Raw genomic sequence first — 18,446 nt, 5'->3', positions numbered from 1 at the left:
GAGAGAGTTCGAAGGGTAACCCCCACTCTGGGAAACCATCTACATAAGTGGACACACAGGTCCTTGCTGCTTAATTGCAGCACCTGAATAACAAAAGGAAAATAAACCCTTGTGTCCAGTTAGAGAAATTATTGCATAAACTGGTTGACATACCTAAGATAAAATTAAAATTGCCTTCATACCTGGTGCAACCTAGCAGCTTTGAAATAGCAAGCAACTCAAACAGATAGGGGGTGGAAGGGAGGAAGTATGGATGTAACGTATGGGTGTAATGGGGCCGGGAGGAGGGGGGGGGGGTTCAAGAGGTCACAGTGGCCCCAGTAGTAATAGCTACCACCACAGTAATAATATTAACCCCCTCAGTAGTAATACCCCCATAGCAGCAACAATATTAACCTCCATAGCAACAACAATATTAACCCCCCCCCTCAGAAGAAATATTAACCCCCCCTCAGAAGAAATATTAACCCCCCCCTCAGAAGAAATATTAATCCCCCCATCAGAAATATTAAGCCCGCCCTCAGAAATATTAACCCCCCTCAGAAATATTAAGCCCCCCCTCAGTAATAATAAGCCCTTCCTCAGTAATAATAAGTTTCCCCTCAGTAATATTAACCCCCCTCAGAAATATTAATGCGCCCCTCAGTAGTAATAAGCCCCCCCCACAGTAATAATAAGCACCCCTCAGTAGTAATAAGACCCTCCTCAGTAGTAATAAGCCCCCCCCCCACCCTCAGTAATAAAAGTTACCCCCCAACCCATATACTTACCTCCTCCCTGCTGTAAGCACCGTTCCCGCTCTGCTCGCGCTGAGCCCGGGTGCACACTCATGTCAGTGTGTGTGCGCCCGGAACGCTTCCTCCCTGAGTCCTCTCCTGTGGAACTGAAGAGCAGGGGACTCAGGGGAGGAGGATCCCGGTTACACAGACGTCAGAGCGTGCGCCGGGATCAGCGGTAACAGCATGATTACCAGCAGGGAGCTGAGGCACCCCAGCTGGTAATCGCTACATTGGTGAGCGGCGTCGGCACGCCGCGAGCCATATAACATGAGGCAGCTGGCCGGATTCGGCCAGCGGGCCTTGTGTTTGACACATGTGCCTTAGTATATTCACTGAGGGGGGTCGTGAGTAGTTTGACCCCACCGTTTCTTTTCAGGAATGAATGCAATTTAGACGAGAAAAAATAAAATTTCATTTTTTTGCAAATATGTAATTTTAAACACAGGATATTTTTGTATAGTGCACATGAAAATGAGGATTTGCACCCCAAAATGGATACCCCATTTGTCCTGTGTTTAGAAATATACCCATTGTGGCCCTAATCTTCTGTCCCTATGCACAACGGGGCCCAAACCGAAAAGAGCAGCCGGTAGTTTTCAGAACAGAGACTTTGCTTGAAGGCATTTTAGGCCCCATTGCCCACTTGTAGAGCCCTGAAGTGGCCAAAACGTTAGAGAACCCCCACAAATCACCCCATTTTGGAAACTAGACCCCTTAACGAATTAATCTAGGGGTGTATGGCGTATTTTGACCCCATAGTTTTTTAATGAATCTAAGCAAAGCAGAAAGAAAGAATTACAATTTTTTTTTTAGCAATTATGTAATTTTAAAAATAGTTTTTTTTGTACAGCATACATAGGAATTAATTGGATCCCCCTGTTTGTCCCGTCTTCAGAGACATACCCATTGTGGCGCTAATCTTCTGTCCGTATGCACAACGGGGCCCTAACCGAAAGGAGCAGCGGGTGCTTTTCAGAACAGAGATTTTGCTTGAAGGTGTTTTAGGCCAAAACGATATAGAACCCCCGCAAATGACCCCATTTTGAAAACTAGACCCCTTAACGAATTCATCTAGGGGTGTACTGCATATTTTGACCCCACCGTTTTTGAATGAACCGAAGCAAAGCAGAAGAAAAAAATTTACGCTTTTTGTTTTTTTGGCAATTGTGTCATTTTAAAAATAGTTGTTTTTGTACAGCACACATAGGAATAAAGACTTTCACTCCAAAATGGACACCCCCGTTTGTCCCATGTTCAGAGACATACCCATTGTGGCTCTAATCTTCTGTATGGATGCACAACGGCGCCCAAACTGAACGGCACATAAAACTTTAACTGTCATTTTAACTTTTACGTGATCGTCATTATACATGGATAAAGGCGATCACGTGACGAACGAACACTCACCGCGGCCCCCCGTGACATCTCCAAGCTCTCGGCTACCTTTAGTAGCCAGGAGCAAGGAGATTTTAAATTTTCCCTTGCCCTCCGCAGCTTCTGCGCTTGTGTCCGCCTTTTTGGTGACGGGCGCATGCGCTAAAGCTGAGGAAAGGTCCACTGATAAGGATCCCGTCGGAGGACATCGCCGGTGGCCTTAATTCAGTAATTTCGTCTACCCTCACGGATCTGATCCGTGATGGGAGATGAAACTTTATAGCTTTTTTTTCCAATGGATAACGGCGATTACGTGACTGGGAACCGCGTACTGTGCCCCCCCCCCATGAAATCTCCAGGCTCTTGGCTACATTTAGTAGCCAGGTGCAGGGAGATTTTAAATTACCCCGCCAAAATAGCGGACGCATGTGCAAAAGCTGTGGATTGCCAGGATAATTTAAATTCTCCCTGTTCCTGGCTACAAAACTGAGTCAAGAGCCTAGAGATTTCATGGGGGGCCGCAGTGAGCGGTTCCTGGTCATGTGTTTGCCGTTATCCAATGGATAATAGCGATCACGTAAAAGTTTTTTTTAAAAATTGAAGTTTCATCTCCCCTCACCGATGCGATCGGTGAGAGGAGATGAAACTTTTTACCGGAGGCCTCCGTATTTGAACCCCGACGCGATCCTCCTTCGTGAACCTTCCCGAATTCTGCACATGCGACAGCCGACAAAATGCCGGACACATGCGCAGGAGTCGGGGAGCCCAGGAAATGTAAAATCCCCTTGCCCTCAACGACCAACGATTGCCGAGAGCCTGGAGCAGTGACCTTGTTGAGTGGTCCCCGGTCATATGATAAAAATGTAGCGATCTAACATAGGTCGGTCTCACATGACCGGATAGGAATTACGGTTTCTATTATATCTGATGGACTATTTGTCCTATTTTAAAAGTATCTAGACTCCATCTTAATAATCTAGTTACACAAGAGACCTAACAATCATAATTTTTTCTTTCTCTGAAATTAGCTCTAAAACATTCTTCTGAAGGTCCACATCAAATTGTAGTGAAACGTGTTGGGAGCTGCATATCGGAGCTATTGACAAGTTTGTTCCATTCATATTTTTTTCTCTATAATAAGTCCTTATCCAACCAATCACTGGCTGTGGGCTGGCAATTACAGAGATTGAAATCAATACGAAGTGTCTAAATCATACACAAGCCATCTATGACCTATTGTAGTGTGGTGCTCACTCCTGTTTCTCTCTATAATAAGGCCTAATCAAGCCAATTTTCTGTCGCAGGCTGGAAATTATAGAGTTCACTACAGTAGAGATTACAACTAACACGAATTGTCCAAATTCACATCTCAATCGTACAAGTTGGTTATCATCTACTGTAGTGTGGTGTTTTGACAGCGAGAGACCCAACCACGATTGGTCTCAGTGATACGTTTTATGTTATGTGTTTAGGTCCGTCCTAGTCTTGTTTACATGAAGAGGTGTCCCTGACTGATCGTCGGGACACGCTTTACGTCAAAATCATGTGCCCTATGTCTTATGTTTTTAGGAATAAAGAATCAATAAAGTATTAATTTTTATATAAAGTCTTCTCTGTGAAAGGGCTTAGTTACATATATAGACTTTAATTGCCACCTCTGTGAACTGTATTCAAAAATTGTAGGGTTAAAATACACAGTACACCCCTAGATGAACGTGTTAAGGGGTCTAGTTTTCAAAATGAGGTCATTTGTGTGGCTCTTTTTATGGTTTTGGCCACTCTACCAGTGTGCTATGGGGCATAAAAGGCCTTCAAGCTAAATTTATGTTCTGAAAGCCACCGATTACTCCTTTCATTTTGGGTCCCGTTTTGCATCCAGACATAAGATTAGGGCCACAATGGGTATATTTCTGAAAACAGGACAAACAGGGGTATCCATTTTGGGGTGCAAATCTTCATTCATATGTGTGCTGTACAAAAAAATGACAGCATTGCCAATAATGTTTTCCTTTTTCTTTGCTTGAATTCATTAAAAAACTGTGCGGGCAAAATATGCAGAACACCCCTAGGTAAATTCATTAAGGGGTCTAGTTTTCAAAATGGGGTCATTTATGGGGGTTTTCTATGGTTTTGGGCGCTCAAGAACTCTACATGTGTGCTATGGGGCTTAAAAGGTCTTCAAGGAAAATTTCTGTTCTAAAAGACACTGACTACTCCTTTCATTTTGGGCCCCGTTGTGGACTCAGATATAACATTAGGGCCACAATGGGTATATTTCTGAACACGGGACAAACAGGGGTATCCATTTTGGGGTGCAAATCCTCATTTTCACGTAAACTATAGGAAAAAAATATGTCTTTAAAATGAAATATTTGCAAAAATATGAAATTTTACTTTTTATCCTCTAAATTTAATTAATTCCTGAAAAACAAACTGTGGGGTCAAAGTACTCCTGACCCCCCTCAGTGAATACATTAAGGGGTGTCGTTTTTAAAATAGGGTCATTTGTGGGGGTATCTTTCATTTTGACACCTATGAGCCTTTGCAATCTTGGCTTGGTGTAGGAAAGTAAAGTGTTCCTTAAAATGCTGAAAAGTAATGTTAAATTTGTACGTCTCCTAAATGGTTAAAAAAAACATAAAAGTTTTTCAAATGTGCATTCAGAATAAAGTAAATAGATGGAAATATATATCTTAGCAAAAATTTTTATAGTTTGCACATATTTGATATATTACAATTGAAAATGTGAAAAACAATAATTTTTTCAAAACTTTCCCAATATTGGCAATTTTAATAAATATACACAAATTATATCGGACTATTTTCACCACGTAAATTAAGTACAACATGTGGCGAAAAAACAGTGTCAGAATCACTTGGATATGCAAAACCTTTACGGAGCTATTCTATGTTAAAGTGACACATGTCAGATTTCCAAAATTTGGTCTGGTCATTCAGGCGCAAACAGGCTTAGTCACTAAGGGGTTAAAGGGAATCTGTTACCTGCCTAAAGCACCATAAGCTAACTTATGTTGCTGTTAGGTGAGGTGGCAGGGAGCTGCATGCTGTATTTTTTATACTCAGCGGGTGAGAAACCTATGATGTGAGTTGAGTGGGGTACAGTTTCTCTTTGTTGAGATCACTTATTAAGTGTGAGAAAGCTTTGTAGGAACATCAAGTGACAGCATGCATGGAATAAAGGCTGGGGAGCCAGGTGGGCCCCCAGAATAATTACAGTGGAAATGGAGAAAAAAAGAGAAAAAATTTCTGCATTCAGGGTAACCTCAGGAGGGAACACCTTGTCAAAAGGCCATATGCGGGTATGGTCAAGTGCAATAACTTATGAAATGAGCTGAAGAGACTTGTCAGTGATGACTTGAAAAAGTGGAGTTTTATTAAACAGGACAAAGGAGTGCAATGCGATTAGGAGCTCTCACTGGTCCTTTCTCAAGCACAATAGGACCCGTCGGACGCTGCTCCTGAAGGACAGCATTCGTCAGCATGTTGTAGATCCTAAAGTTGACTCAGTGTTCAACGGTGGAAAACGTGGTTTTGCGAATGAAGAGCGTTGTTTAAAGCTAACGTAGACAAATTGAACACTTGTAGCGTGATTTGCATAGTTACAGTGCCAACTATCGGCAACTTTTTTACTAAATATTTTTTAAGTGCATTCACAGATGTGGCCTTTTTCTGAATTTCGTCTCATTTGGAGCAGCAGAGAGCCCTCCAGAGGCCTCTGAGTTGGGGACGTTTAATTTTGCTAACCCCATACATTATATACACATCTATGTTCTCAGCTTTATATTTGGATGTGACTGTGGAGAAGACCTAACCTATATTCTTCCTTCATAGGTATATAACTGGAGAAGTTACCATGTAAACCGACTCAGTGCCTCTGAAATGCAGATGCTGGCCAGTCTCAAGAGGCAGCAGAATGAGGAGATGGACAATGAGGGGACATCTCATGGACTAAGCCAGTCTCAGATTGACCACTGTAATGTTAGTATGAGTACCAGTAGTGATGATACAACCACTTGGAATTCCTGCCTGCCACCGGTAAGTGACTTTCTAGTCTTAAAGGGTTTTTTCCTGGACCGGTGTCCTAAAACCTATTGCCATACACATGCCAAAACAATAAGTTTCCCATATGTGTATCACAAGAGCAAATAAGGGAGATGGAATAATACCTCCACAGTGCCACCTATTGAAAGGCAGCATTCCTTCAAGCCAAAGTCAGACTTTTTATACAAGCCTTGTAACAATGACTGGGAATTAAAAGCAAAGCCAGACTCCATGTACATACAGCCGTTTCAGGATTTTTGCCCTTCATCAGTGCAAGTAGGAGTCTGGCTTTGCTATTGAGAGGCCTGGGATGGGGGTCAGAAACGCTATCTTTTCTCCTTAGGGAGAGCACCTAGACGGTGAGTGAGGAGACTCAAATGGCCATGCACGCTCCTCTGGGAAATATGCAAATAAGGGAGATGGTGCTCTCCCGAAGGAGAAAACATAGCGTTTCAAAAGAGCAGAGTTTCCCTGATCTCCGATCCGTTCACATGACCCGCCACAAGTGAAATTCCTGACTGTCTGTGAAATTCAATTCTTGCCCCGATGCTTTTTTTTGGCCTCTGTAAAAAAAATGTAAAAAATTAACATTATATTTGATATCACTTACACAGTGGAGCAGGGCATACTCATTATCTTCTCTCATCTAGGACTAAAAGTGCAGGATGAAAACAAACAGAGGCAGTGAAATTGGCATTCTCAGGAAAGTTGCAAAATAATAGAAGTATCTTAAGACTTTGCGGCAAGGTTTAACATCCCAGGAGACCTTTTTTAAGAACTGAATTTTGTCTCAGAAAACCCCTTTAATAATAAACACTTTTGCCACGTCAAATATGAAGAATTCAGGTTTCATATATTGTAAGACAATACAGCCCCAATGGCTTCCCCTTAGCCCTGATTATGGTAGTAGAGGTCAGGAGGAGCTGAGGATCAGGCGCTACCTGCCGGTAGATTATAGTTTAGATGAAGTGAAATTAAATGATGCACTTAAATGAGTGTCAGAAGTGTTTCAAGGTTTACAGACTTCTTCATCAGACCGCTAGATCACATGATCAAAGTATGAGGGAGGATAAGAAAAGGTACAAATAAAAGAAAGAGAACAGTGTTAGAATGTAATATTAAAATATAAACAAAGCAACATAAAAACATCCTAAACTTAAAATGCTAAATATATATAGATGTATAAAACTGTATTTGTGAAAATAGATATGCCATATGCATATAAGGGCATTCATGGCCATGTGAATAACATCTAAAGAAAGATATATACATACCAGGGGGAGCATACAATTCAGTCTGGATGTATTTCAAAAGATAAATCTTATTTTAACATCATAAACTATGTGATTCAACCATCTGGTGAAGAGGTCTGCGCACCTCGAAACGCGTTACACTTGCTGGTTCTGACACTGATGTTTCTGAATAAAAGCGAATTATATAAAAAAAATACCATCTACGTAATAGAAGTTAATTTCATGTAAACTATAACTGGTATATAACACTATAACACTTCAGCTCCTCCAGACCTTTTCTACCAGATCTCATAGCGCTAATATTACCGATGGTTGACCAGCATTCTAGACTGGCAGCATCTACCGTAATATCTGTTAACCTTATTAATATGATACATTTACGGCCTTTAAATTTCAAAGTTGCTTTGCTCCTTTCTTCTCCTTCATCAAGGCCCTGATTGACAGCTCTAGCCTTTTCTTACATTGCAGGCATGCTTTCATTCTCGATGCATGTGCAGTACGCTCCCTACTACGGGGCTCACAGGCAAATTGCAAACATATCATGACTAAGAACTCACTTGCAATATAAGAAATTATATGCTAGGATGTGCTGCTGGCATCTGTGATATTACACGGGTTTCCAGCTGCTCATCCCCACAGTTGACGGTTGACTGATCTGACTGGAGGCTGGAATTCTGCTGCCGGCCAGTCCCCCAGGTCTTAGACCCCTGTGTATTAGATGCCTGTATTTCTGGAGGCCCCTCTTTAAGGGGGGACGTACTGTTAGGATTTGCTGCTGGGATCATTTGTACTACATGGGTTTTCAGCAGCATGGCTTCACAGGTGGGGTTGATTGAGCTGGCTGGGTGTGGATTGCTCCAGCCAATCTCCAAGGTCTGTTGCTTATATATACCAGCTCCTCTGCTGGAGTCTGCTGGCCTTTTCTGTATTTGTTTTGTGTGTTCAATGTGAATAGTCATGCTCCTGTGTCTGTGCATGTAGGTGGACATGAGGTGCCTGTGCAGCGTTTAGGATGTTCAGTGTGAACAGTGTCATGCTCCTGCGTGTCTATTCAGCTCTCGGTACGTGTAGTGTGAACTGTGTCTTGCTGTGGGTCCTTTATCATCTAGAACGAGGTAGGTCCGTAGGTTTAGCGCAGGGTCGTCCCTATCAGGACGATTACCTCGCATTGCAGGCAGGTTTTCTGGGAGTCAGTTTTTTCGTTATTGAAGGGACCCCCAAGACAACAAGGACCCGTGAAATGGGCTCGCGGGCTAAATTATCTTGGCCAAAATACAAACTAATACCTCGTATTGTATCTATTCTATCTGTTTATACATGCAGGTATGCTTGGTGCATGTTTTGAGCGTTTATCAGCCATTGGTTTGTATCTGTCCTTGAGTATGAAGTCCGTTTCACAGTTCTGCTGTTCAGTCTGGCTCCGCCAGTTCGTGAGAGTAAATGGCGTAACGTTTATGTCTCTTTCTCAATCATGTCCACGAGTTTTATATAGAAAGACAACCTTCCCCAGCAAGTACACACAAAACCAAATCGGGGTCAGCTTATGGGCAGTGCCCCATACACATTACTACTGATACAACCAAGACGGAGAACAACTCCTGCCTGGCTGACTACAAATAAAAATTACTAGAACTTTGGCTCTGTCTGTGGGTGTTAATGTTCCTCTTATCAATGCCCCTACCCACCCTGACATTGTCCAGTCAGTGCAGATAGTATCAGCCTGTGTATGGACACACCGAGGAAGAGGTTACACACAGTTGTCAATTGATTCATCCATTTCCAGGAGGGATAAGAACAGCACACAGCAGAATTGTTTCATGTAGAATACTAGTATTTACTATAATGGACACATCAAGAGGTCCTTATTAAAGGGGGCAGAACACCTTACATAGCTGTCTTGGCCGACAGCTCTCCCTGCTGACCCCTCATACACATGTATGGTCGGCTACTTGGAGCGCAGATGTATTGTCAGTAGGGGGATTGAGTTTCTTCCAGACACCTCTGATGGCTACTTATCTTCCTTGAGACAAAAGATCAGGCATATTGAAATACAACATGCCTAATCCATTTTTTCCTGGCTTCTGTCATTGAGGGGAAAGTAGGGTAACCACCATTTATATTAGAAGCTTGTCTAGTCTTGCTAAAATGAGCAGGTTCAGTCAACGTAATGTGTATGGCCACTTTATGTTCTTAGTTCCTTTTGATCTCTATTAGACTAGTGTTCCCCAAATTGTAGTCCTTACGTCCCCCAACAGGTCATGATTTTAGGATCTCCATAGTATTACAAAGGTGATATAATTATTGACAGTGCCTCAGACATTGCCACAGGTGTTTGTACTATAAGATATCCTCACCTGTTGGGGGTCAGGAGAACTGGAGTTTGGGAAATACTGTATTTGACCATCCTATTGTATTCTGATCCTATTAGGGTCTGATGGAGCCTTCAAATGAGCTCCTACTGACGTCAACATCAGGGAGGAGAGCTATCAATGAGTGATGCCCTCCCTCTACATCTATACACTGCACATTCCCAGAACACAGATGAGTGCAAGGTATGATGGGACATGTGAAACACTTCTGGGAAGCGCCTTGCACAACTAAGGGCTCACATATACTGTTTTTTTTTTCTCTTGCGCTGCGAGAGCAAGTGAAAACACGTGCCTTGCAGCGCAAGAAAAATGCTGTCATATCGCCAGTGTTTTCAATGGGGCCAGCGGCATCAGCGCTAACCCCATTGAAAAAATAGGGAGAATATTGCGGACTTCTGCCACAGCTGTGGCAGGAGTTTTCTTCATCCCCGCAGGGATGAAGGAATCCGCTGTGACAGCTGTGGCAGAAGTCCAGCATGCTATCCAATTTCAATCGGGTCAGTGCTGCTGCCGGCCCCATTGAAAGCAGTGGTTTGTGGCAACCCCTGCAGCATGATTTTCGGGGAAGGGCTTGAAATATATGCCCTTCCCTGAAAATCATCCCTAGCTGGTTAAAAAAAGAAAGAAAAACTTTACTCACCTCCCCACCGCTCAGACTGGTCCTCCGGGTGGCTTCCTTGCACTGCTGTCCAGCACTTTCAGCAGGCGGGGATTTAAAAATTTCTTGCGCTGCGAGGCGAGTGTTTTCACTTGCTCTCGCAGCGCAAGAGGGAAAAAAAAACGCCAGTGGGTGTGAGCCCTTAACGTGCTTTTAAATGTATTGATCATTCAGATTTCCGCGATCCTGTGAGAATCTGAATGATTAGAATTCAGTGTAAATACATGCAGTAACTGAATGAACTTCTTATTCCTCATTCCATTCTGCATGGAGAAAACTGAGTGACATATCGTTCACTTATGAATGACTGCCTGCTTACAGTAAGTGGAGGCGGGTGGGCCAGAATGATCCCCGGTTCACTCAGCCTCCATTCACTACCGCGCTTCCATTAAGTCAGCGATGCTCTTCCTATGTAAAAGCACAGGAACGATTATCTCGGGGACAATGTGTCGGGCATCTGCCATGTAAACGCACCCTTTGTTTTGCTGCCCTCATTTTTTAAGTGTCAATTTCCATGTTTGGAAGTGCAGGATATCTCGGCAGCCACCACACCATTGCTCGTAATAGTGCACCTCGCAGTCATCACGTATTTTCTTACTTCTCATGTTTTATGGCGGCTCCACAAAATCTGACTTTCCAGCTATATTATTTTACTACCCTTGCTAGTCTCGGTGTATATTTAACCTCTATACAGAACACAGAAATTCTAAATCCTCCACAATATGCAATTACGTGTTAAAAGTTAAGATAGAAATAAACAAATTTTATGACGAGCGCTGACAGCCGGGCTACACGAGAGCGGTTTACACGGTATGGATTCCTATAAGTGCTTCACATTTCTCTTCGGTGCGTGGGTGTAGAAACATTTTCATCTTTTGTGTCTTTTTGTGTTGTAGCTGTAAAATTCCTCATCTGTCCACACTGCGTTCACTTATTTATTCAGATATGTTATTTCCAGTGTTAAGCGCTGACATTTACAGCTCCAAATGCCAATTACCAGACTTTATGGAAACGGCTATTGATTGAGAATCCATCAGGAATTCTAACCAAATATTCATTTGCTTCACCCGAGCAGCTGATAACTGCGCACAGGACTTTTGGCATATTTTGTCAGAAGGGGGCACCAACAAGAAACGGCTCCCATGGAAGAATAGTATGTGAGCCCCTGGTTTTTCACCTGCTAACTTGATAACAAACCACTTCATTCGTAGCGCTACTAAAAATCCCTGTGAGTTAATCCACTAGAAATTGTGATCCAAGACAGCGGTTGGCACTATTTTCTTATAGGGGTTGTGCTAGGTTTAAAGGGGTTGTCTGGACTTTAGACATTTATTCTATTATTGACCTATCCGCACAGACAGTGTGGGAAGGAGATTGCATTGTCCATAGTGCAGTGGCCCAAGTTGGTATTGCATGTATAGCTCCCATTGAATTTAAGCATGCACTGCAATGTTATTAGAGATATTTGCTTCCAGTGCTGACCACATTGACATTGGTGCTAGGAATCAGCTGATCAGTGGGAATCCCAAGTAGTGGATCCCCACTGATCATCCTATCCTGAGGATTGGTCATCATTAGAAAAAGACACCCAAATTCCTAGACAACCCCTTTAAAGGTTATCCCCTCTCCACAGGAGAGGGGGCAACTTTTAGATTGGTGAAGGTCCAGCTACCAGTGTTTCATCCAATCCTGAGAGTGGTGCTCCTGAAATTTCCCACATGAATGGAGCAGCAGTTGAGCATGCACATTGCTGCTCCATTCACTTCAATGACACCATTAGAGATGGCAAGCACACAGCTAAGGCATCCTGCACATGCATGCTATTGCACACATTTCTGCTTGCAGAAAATTCAGTTGCGGGATCCCATAGGTTTCAATGTGTGCACTCACACTTTCCGCTTTTCGGGACGAATTTTCGCTGTCAGCAAAAAAAAAAAACGCAACATGCTCTATTTTGGGCCGCATTTGCGCTCCTAAGACCCCATAGGAGTCTACGGTGCGTGCAAATACGCCCTTGTCCTGAACGAAATTGAGCTATTCACAGCACAATTTTGCGGTGTTAATTCAATAACACTGGGGACAAATGTGGCTGATCCGCCTACTCATTAGTATGCCCTGCCTGTTCAAACATGGCACAGGTGTCTCCCATGCCAATGTGAACAGGGCCAACAGCAGAGCAAAGAAGAGTAAGACAGAGGCCTGACAGTCCCATAGAAATTAATGAAGATCAGTGCACATGCTCGACCAGCACTCCATTCATTTGGGGACCTGCAAGTCCCCTGTTCATGGGATTGATGAGTTTTCTTGACGTCTGGACCTCCCGAATGTAACAGTTGTGCCATATTCTGTGGATAAAGGATAACCTTTAATTCTGGCACAACCTCTTTTTCGGTAACAATGGGTCCCCCCCAACCTACAATACCCATAGCAAAACTCAGATTTGTGCCCCCCACCCTTCACCACCACAACATTTATATTAGAGACAGTATATCTGTGAGTCTGCAGGCTTAGATACAGCGACTCAACATTAGCATGTTAACAAATAATGTTACCTTATAATAGATACCGACTCTTCAGGGTGATATTGATTATATTGCAGTTACCTCCAGTCACTACATGTAGCATCTCATCTGATTGCTGACATTCATTTCCATTTTTCTTCTTTATCTTGGCCCAATACCTCTCTCAGTCCCCTTACAGTACCCTGTTTCCCTGAAAATAAGCCCCAGCATAAGTTTTCAGGGTTTTTGAGGATGCAGAATGATTTTTTGGGATTTTTGAGGAGGCTTGAACTATAAGCCGTACTCCAAAATTAAGCCCTAGTTACAGTTAATAAAAAAAGTCAATGTAAATAGTGTCCATGCAGCTATACATGTAAGAAAAGTGAAATCTTTTTGGAGTAAGAATTAATATAAGACCCTGTCTTATTTTGGGGGCTCACAAAGAAATACCATCTTTTCTTTGATTCCTGAGCCCACCTGTGCGCCTGAATTTATAGCATCCCTCTGTGCTCCTGAGAGGTATGGTGTCCAGCCTACTCTCTCTGTTTTCCTCCTCTAAAGTCTGTCCAGCAGCAAAACTCTCCATGTAATTCACAGCACTACTGATCTGGATACTGCTTTTCTTTTTCCCCTCTTTCCTGCTCAAGTATAGTACTGTAGGAGAGAGGCAGAGGAGTCCGGACCAGCAGTATTCAGTGGCATTTAGAGTTCTGCTGCTAGCTGGACTTTCATTGAGGGCTAGGAGAGTCAGCAGTGGGCCAGGGAGCTGTGCCATTCAGTCTCGGGCTCCCCTGTCCCACAGGCCCCACAGCAGTCACATGGTCTGCCTACACTGATGGCACTTCACTGGTAGCAGTCACAGATGGGCCAGAGGGGGTATAAATGCCGCATAAGAAGACATAAGTATGATAAGTGAGAGGGATATCCTACAAAACCAGGAGCTTCATGTTGCACCTCTAAATGTTGTCCACTTGCAGATTAGGAAAGGAAAAATAAATAGCAGAGATAATTGGGGTTCTAGTGGAGAAGTACCAATGCAAGGGCAGTTTCTCTTCATTGAAGAGAACAGAAGGGAATCATGCATGGTCACTTTTTTGCCAGGAATACCAGGCACTCCAGGCCTCGGAATCATTGGGGACCAGAGTCCTAGGGAATGAATCTTAAGGTGAAAAACCTTAAGATGTGAAAAACATAAATTGAGTTGTTTGTTTTATTTGAGAAACCATAAATGATAGCAAAATATGCAAAAAAAACCATCCCATTCTATCTGATGGTTTTTCAGGCGTTTTTTGCTAGGTTCTCTGCATCAAAAGTGCTGCAGATAGATGTTGGCAGTTGATCAATTTCTCCACTTTCACTTGCCATGCTTTGGGGTCAGCAGTGTTTTTTTTTTTTTGTAGTCACAGCAAGCTGCAGGGGTATTGTTGTATCTTGTCTCTACCTGAAGGATAGGTGGAGACATGGGTTGGGAGTCCTCAGCTATAAGATACGCCTAGGTGATGGGCAGAGGTGGGGATTGGCTGGCGCAGACACACCTCCCCACATGCACTGCCCATTGCCTACGCCCAGAGCCGGACTCCCCGCTCTCAGCGTTCATGCTCTTCCCATGACGACACAGCAGCAGCAGCTGGCGGGGTCCACTGTAAGGGTCATCGCTGGGGGCGACAGGGGAGGACAGAAGATTCAGCTGCTGCCGATAGCCGCAGAGACACACGGGAGCGGACTCCCCCTTCAGCTGCCGCATTCCCCTGTGACATGGCTTTGGCAGCTGATACCTGCTGGCTATGTCTGTATATTCCAGCCTGTAGTGGAAAGAAGCTGCGGAGCTCCTGGGGAGAAAATGCTGTGAGCGCCGCTACAATGGGGAGAACAGTGTCGGCGTGAGTGGCGCTACAGAAGGGAGAACACTGTCGGGGTGAGCGGCGCTATAGTGGAGGCAAGAGTGTCATGGTGAGCGGCGGTACAGCGGGGAGAACAGTGTCTCTGCGGGGGCACCATGGACGGATAGACCGCGGAGGACTTGAGGATGACAGCGGATAGCAAACTGTCATCGATAGGAGAGCAGAGCTGCGGGAGCTGAGGGGGGCGTTACCAGGGCGGTAATAAGGCGTTACCTTTCACTAGGCAGGTTTCCACCCATATTTGTGGTGGAGACAAGATACAACAATACCAGCTGCAGGTTTGGCGTTTCTTCTGGTGTTTATGGAATTCACTTATTTATAAGTCATGACAAAAAGCAAGAACAATAGACAACACCCTAAAACTATCTGTAAAAACTGCATGTACTAGTTTGCAAAAGGTTGGCTTTTTGTATAGGTAATAAAATCACTAAAAAGAAAACCTAGGGCCTCATTCACATGATGGAACGACAGCACAAAAATTACAGTAATATGCGCAAAAGCGTGTCATTCACGGCGCAAATGTGCTACGCATACGCAAGTGTTTTTGCGCATATGCCCGTAGGAGTCCACCCTAAGCTAGGGCTACACAAAGATGCTTGACACGAAGATCACAGTGTAACACCGCAACGTAGCATATAATGATTGTCAATGCTGTTGTATTGCAACCTGTGATCTACAACGACTGCAATATGGCAGTCACCAGAAAATCCAACTAAGTTGGATTTTGGGCACAGTTTGCAAGTCGCAAGCTTCTTTTCCACCATAAACACCAATGTAACTTGCCTGCAACCTGTCTGGCTGTTTTTTTACAGACAAATTGCAAATCTGTAACAGTTGTGCAACAGCAAGACGCTGACAAGTCATCCCCATTTTTTTTCATTTTATTCAAACTCTGCAGCACAAAATCGATATTGTGTGCCCATACCCTAAAACTGTTCCCCACTCAAAGCATCTGCACTGATGCTGTAGAGCTTCACAGTTCAGTACTTTTCTCTGCAGGTGTATAAATGATTAATCCTACATAATTGGTGGAGATCGGCACTCTTGTGATTTTCTTATTTAAAATGTTCATGTCATTTGGGGAAAGAACAGGTTAGTTATAGTTTTGTAAAGTTTCAGATCGTTATCACCCTGGAGAATTTTAGACCAAATTTGTTGCAGATTTTATGGAACATTTAACAGAATAATTTATAGTTTTTACGAGTATGTTGTTTTATACCTCCACATCTCAAAAATGACTGAACGGGTAATAAAATACCGGCCTAGGCTGAGCAGACTGCAACTTTTCCACCTCATCAGGGTGTTTAAGTAATGAAGATGAGTTCAGAGTCTGTATAAAGTTGTGCGTAGCTTCTTTTTATGTTTGGCTATCGACTTTCCAATAGAAGAGAATGCTTTTGGAATTTTTGAATGAGTTCTTGGCATCTGAAGACTCAACAATATTTTATATTATTCTCTTGTTCTACCCTCACCATGACACGCACTGTAGGTCAGTATACTGAAGAGTCCCTTCATTGGCTACCAGAGATCGAAGCGCCTACCACACTTGTGACAGTAGAGGGGCTACAACTATAGCATGCTCTACCTAAGGGCACATTCAGATAGGTGTATTTTTGATCCATGTACTGTCCATATATTCCATGGATGGCACACAGACCTAGAATGGCTTATTAGGCTATTCACATGGGCTATTCAAATCCGTCATGGTGAGAAAAATCACTATATGTCCTATTCTCATCTGTTTTCACAAGTGAGGGTAGCACAAACAATGTGTGTGATCCAGAGGCATAACATGAAGCTTCTGGGCCTCAATACAAAACCTGTAACAGGGCCCCCAACTGTAATGCTTTAGTCATAGTACTGAACTCCCTATATGAAGAGGTATGATGGGCAACGGCATCCCCTATAGTTATGCCAGTGTTGTGATTGTAGTGGCCCAGAACACCATCCTGGTCCCCTCCATAAATGCCATACATGTTTGTCCTATGTAGATGCACTGTGCAAAGATTGTCTTGACATTTTCAGTGTGTGTGCTGCACAGCTGCGGTGCTTGAGGGGTTAATTCACTAAAATCATTGCCTGCCTGTAAATGTATCAGTTTGTCATATCATGTGGTGTGAGTGAAGGTATAAATAGGAGTGCTTGAGAGGTGGAAAAGGTCTGAGAGTGCAATCTTGTCTGACACGAGAGAGTGCTAACACAGAGCCACATGGAAGCACATTCAGCTTCCATGTAGGTGAAGATGGAGGAGAAGGAGAGATATCCCGTAGCGATTGAAGCTTGGATGTGAGTGGAGTGAGTCCCAAAACCGTAAGAGAGAGCATTCATAAATAATTCTGTATAGGGAAATTCATTGTAAAGGTACTAATTCCCAGCTACAAGTTGTTCCTGTGCGGCCGTCCAAAGTTAGGATCACTGCACAGACGTACGCTACAAGTCACACCTACGCTTCTCCCATGCGGGTGTCAGAGCTAATCCTTTAAGTAAATAATTGTCTGTCTGAGTGTCTGTGGAGTGACCCCTACCCCCTTTCCTCCTCCGGAGTGCTCCCAATCCAGGAGTGGTGCCGTACAGATAACCTGGACTGTAGGACCAGTGTCATCCTGTGTTTCCTCCCTGATCTCTGAGCTCTGTGTTGTTCTCTCTGTGAAGAATTGTACCTGCATTACTGTGAATAATTGTTTACTGAAGTTTGCCAAGTAAAGTTATACCGGGCCCTAAAAATTCCTGGGGACCGGAGGTACTATACACAAGTGTCTGTGATTATTCTCCGCCGAGTAGCATACCGGTGTGTGGGAACAGTGGCGTCACACATGATAACTACTATCCCCATCATCCCGTTTATTGGCATGTCCTATCCTAGGGGAGTTGAAGCTGGCCTGTAATCCTGCTCCGGCCTTGGCTACGTGCCATCCCTCTGGGACCAGAGCCTGATAAGTGCCACCGTGACAAGCCAACACTTATCCCTCCCAGCTCTCCATGTTGGCCAAGTGTCCAAGGTACCCCTCTGAGGTGTTGCATGATCTGTGAGCATCGGACAGTACATGCATAGGTGTACATGATTTTTACAGCCGTATGAATGCAGCCTAGGAGTTAATTTTACCACAAAAACAAGTTATCCTGTAATTCTCAGGAAATAGTTTAACTTGCAGATTGGTGGAGGTCCAACCATAAGGACCCCCATTATTAATAAGAAGGGAGCTCTGGAGCATTCGCACCTAAATAGGGCAGTGGTCGCACGTGCACACTGCTGTTCCTTTTATTTTACTAGGACCATTGGAGATAGCCAAGCACATGTGTGACCAACGGCTCCGTTTATTCAGGGACATGCCGGAACCCAGCTAATCTGCAAGTTACCCCCTACCCTGGGATGCATCAAGGTGGAATGATGATAAGATGTTAAGACACTCTTCCATGCTGTCATTAGTGGGCAATCATTGTTCCAAACAGATTTCAATCTATGGATTGGCGATGACACAGTAAGGCCTGCAAGGATTGGCTAGTCTGTAAGATGGTGCAGGAGGACAGCAACAATGTCTAGGAAGATGT

At 43.7% G+C, this 18,446-nt stretch overlaps 1 protein-coding gene across 2 annotated transcripts in view; it reads left to right on the top strand.

Annotated features, from left to right (window-relative positions):
* Window positions 1–18,446, top strand: part of CFAP20DC (CFAP20 domain containing) — a 416,942-nt gene that overhangs the window by 294,357 nt on the left and 104,139 nt on the right. For both annotated transcript variants that reach the window (XM_066596613.1, XM_066596612.1), the window contains exon 15: window positions 6,006–6,209. In XM_066596613.1, the coding sequence (XP_066452710.1) occupies window positions 6,006–6,209 (204 nt within the window). The remainder of the gene's footprint in view (window positions 1–6,005; window positions 6,210–18,446) is intronic.

This window comes from Eleutherodactylus coqui, chromosome 3, assembly GCF_035609145.1.
Source record: "Eleutherodactylus coqui strain aEleCoq1 chromosome 3, aEleCoq1.hap1, whole genome shotgun sequence".
Taxonomy (NCBI): domain Eukaryota; kingdom Metazoa; phylum Chordata; class Amphibia; order Anura; family Eleutherodactylidae; genus Eleutherodactylus; species Eleutherodactylus coqui.
This window is presented reverse-complemented; position numbering and strand designations above follow the sequence as displayed.